General features: G+C 43.7%; 1 protein-coding gene across 1 annotated transcript in view; it reads right to left on the bottom strand.

The window, feature by feature from the left end:
- BRIP1 (BRCA1 interacting protein C-terminal helicase 1) overlaps nucleotides 1-2,634 on the bottom strand; it is a 191,537-nt gene that overhangs the window by 80,615 nt on the left and 108,288 nt on the right. Inside the window, exons 15-16 of the mRNA XM_015426280.1 lie at nucleotides 2,124-2,283; nucleotides 799-920 (exon numbers count right to left, since the gene is read on the bottom strand). Coding sequence (XP_015281766.1) covers nucleotides 799-920; nucleotides 2,124-2,283 — 282 coding nt within the window. The remainder of the gene's footprint in view (nucleotides 1-798; nucleotides 921-2,123; nucleotides 2,284-2,634) is intronic.

Below are 2,634 nucleotides of genomic sequence, written 5' to 3'. Positions count from 1 at the left end.
CTTGTGGTAGGTAAATGGGGCTAATCAGATGGCTATATGCATAGAATATTGGCGACAGCGTAGAAGAATATGAGCAACTGAATCAGGTTCACTATAGAGGAAATTGCAGGTTCTGTCCCTATAGGGGATACCCCTGTATCTGCCTAAGACCACAGCGGAAGGGAAAAGATTGAATCTCGCTAACATAAAAACCCACCGATAAAGTGGGATTGTTAGATTAGAAATGTACTAAGCCATAAAAGCTTGGGGGGGGAAGGTGAAGGGAGCGTGGGGAGCAGACTCCATAGTTCCCGGCATTGTTTGGGCTTCCACATCCCAAATCCTCCTCCTCATCACCTGCAAAATAGCTGTTTCACCACCATTATACAAAGAAGCCAAATCAATTCCCATAGTTTTGATTTTCTGCACTATAGTTTGTGACCAAGTAGAAATATATGGGTCAGCCAGAAGTTGAACCATAAGGCTGTTGGGGGGAGAACAAAAATGCAAATGCAACCAATATTTGATAGTGGTGATCCATGCCCGAGATTCAATAAGGTAGGCACCTAACTCCGCACAAAGAGAAAAATAAGATACAGAGTTAGGCAAACCTAAAATGCTTTCAAACTGCTAGGTTGGCAGGAGCTGGGTCCAGAGATGGGAGCTCACTCCGTCATGCAGCACTCGGGTCTCGAACTGCTGAACTACCGACCTTCTGGTCTGCAGTTCATTGTCTTAACCACTTGAGCCACCGCAGCAACCCTAGAGAGCATGTTACATGGCACAAATAACCAATTTTAAAAAACGTTAACATCCTACCTGAAGGTCTTTCACATTTGGGAATGGAATCCCTATTGTTATAACAGCACGAGCGTTGTCATCAGAGAAGTCCAGGCCTTCACTGACCTTGCCTCTGCAGACAGCGAGAAGAAGGGCACCATCTTCAACACAAACAACAATTCAAAAGAAGAATTAAAGAACTGATTACATTTTTTTTTACTAAGAGCTGACCTGATCATATTTCCAGTTCCTCTTCTGTCTGCTTTAGGAATCTAATGCGCTTGGCTCTTGTATCACAATATGTGTGATCCTTTCCTTCTCATGCACAAACCCGGTTCTTCCAGATTAGAGTCCGCTAGGAGCCAGTTTGGTGTAATGGTTAAGTGCATGGACTCTAATCTGGGAGAACCGAGTTTGATTCCCCACTTCTCCACTTGCACCTGCTGGATGACCTTGGGCAAGCCATAGTTCTGATAAGAGCTGTCCTTGAAAAAGAGCAGTTTCTGTCAGAGTTATCTCAGCCCCACTTACCTCACAGGGCATCTGTTGTGGGAAGGGGAAGGGAAAGGAGTTTGTAAGCTGCTCTGAGACTCCTTTGGGTAGTGAAGGGTGGGGTATAAATCCAATCTCTTCTTCTTCACAATGCAAGCTACTCCCATATCGAAGACGAGTAGCCTGCTTGCTGAGGGCCTGAAGGGATCCCTGGAGGCACCGGAGGTACATGAGGCACCGAAGGTCCCCTCCCCATATCAGAATGGCACACTGCACAGAACATTAGAGAAGGTGAGAAATCCTCAAATGCCACCTCAGGCCCTTCAGTTGTCTGACTTTACATGAGCCACAGTTATCAACAGAGTGATGAATTTGTCTCTTTAAACCTTCTAATGCAGAGAGCTCCAGTTTGAAATGCTTTGGAGGATTTGTACGTTTTGTGAAAAGATTGACAACTGTGGTAACAGTGGACCATCGTGTGGCTGGTCTTGCCACCACACAACAGGGGAGAACTATATGTTATGAAGAACATGGGACTGTTGTCATAAATGGCAGCCATGCGTCTAGTTTCCCCATCTCTCTCTGTACTATCCAGTACAACTTACTTATGATGATGACATTGTGTATTTCCCCACCCGCTCGCCAGCAGCAGCCAATAATGCAAAATGAAGCCAAAGAAACACAAAATAGTTCAAAAGCAGGATAAGAGAGAACCTATATTAGATGTTAGTAATGAGTGTGTGTGTGTGGGGGGGGAGACAGTTAACACTGGACAGCCAGTTTTTGGCAGCAATTTGTATATATAATGTAATATCTATTTCCAGCCTTAGTAACAAGGTTTGCAAGCTTCTATAGTTTTACGAGTCACTCACCTTTTCCTTGTTTACATTTTATAGCATCATAGTATATTTGCAGAAGGTCATCAAAATCAGCTTTATCACCTCCTTTGGGCTCTACAATGACAGTCTTAATCAGCTCCAGCTTCTCCCACAAGCCAGTATGCAACCAGCGATCTTTCAGTTTATCTAACATCTGAACAGAGAAACACAAGAAGTACAGCCCTTTACATTTTTATTTTCAAAATAGAAAAATTACATGTCCTATAAACAATACGTGCCTTATACCACATGCAGAACATAGTGCAAAGGGAAAAAAATACAACAGTTTCGGTTTTGTCACACTGGCCACCAGCGTAACTGATGATAAGCAAAGGGCATTACCCCATGTCCAATCCAGCTATTATTGTTCAATTGCATGAACTGGAGAAGCAGAATAGAATCACTGACTGGTGGCTGAACATGGATCAGGGAGCACTCTAAAGCATCTGGAATATGGGAAGCACTCAATAAGTTGAAGAGCAAGAAGAGGACCAGCAGCAAAGCT

Source organism: Gekko japonicus, unplaced genomic scaffold (assembly GCF_001447785.1).
Source record: "Gekko japonicus isolate JY-2015 unplaced genomic scaffold, Gekko_japonicus_V1.1 scaffold476, whole genome shotgun sequence".
NCBI lineage: Eukaryota > Metazoa > Chordata > Lepidosauria > Squamata > Gekkonidae > Gekko > Gekko japonicus.
Note: the sequence above shows the minus strand (reverse complement) of the source record. Positions and strands in the feature narration are given on the sequence as shown.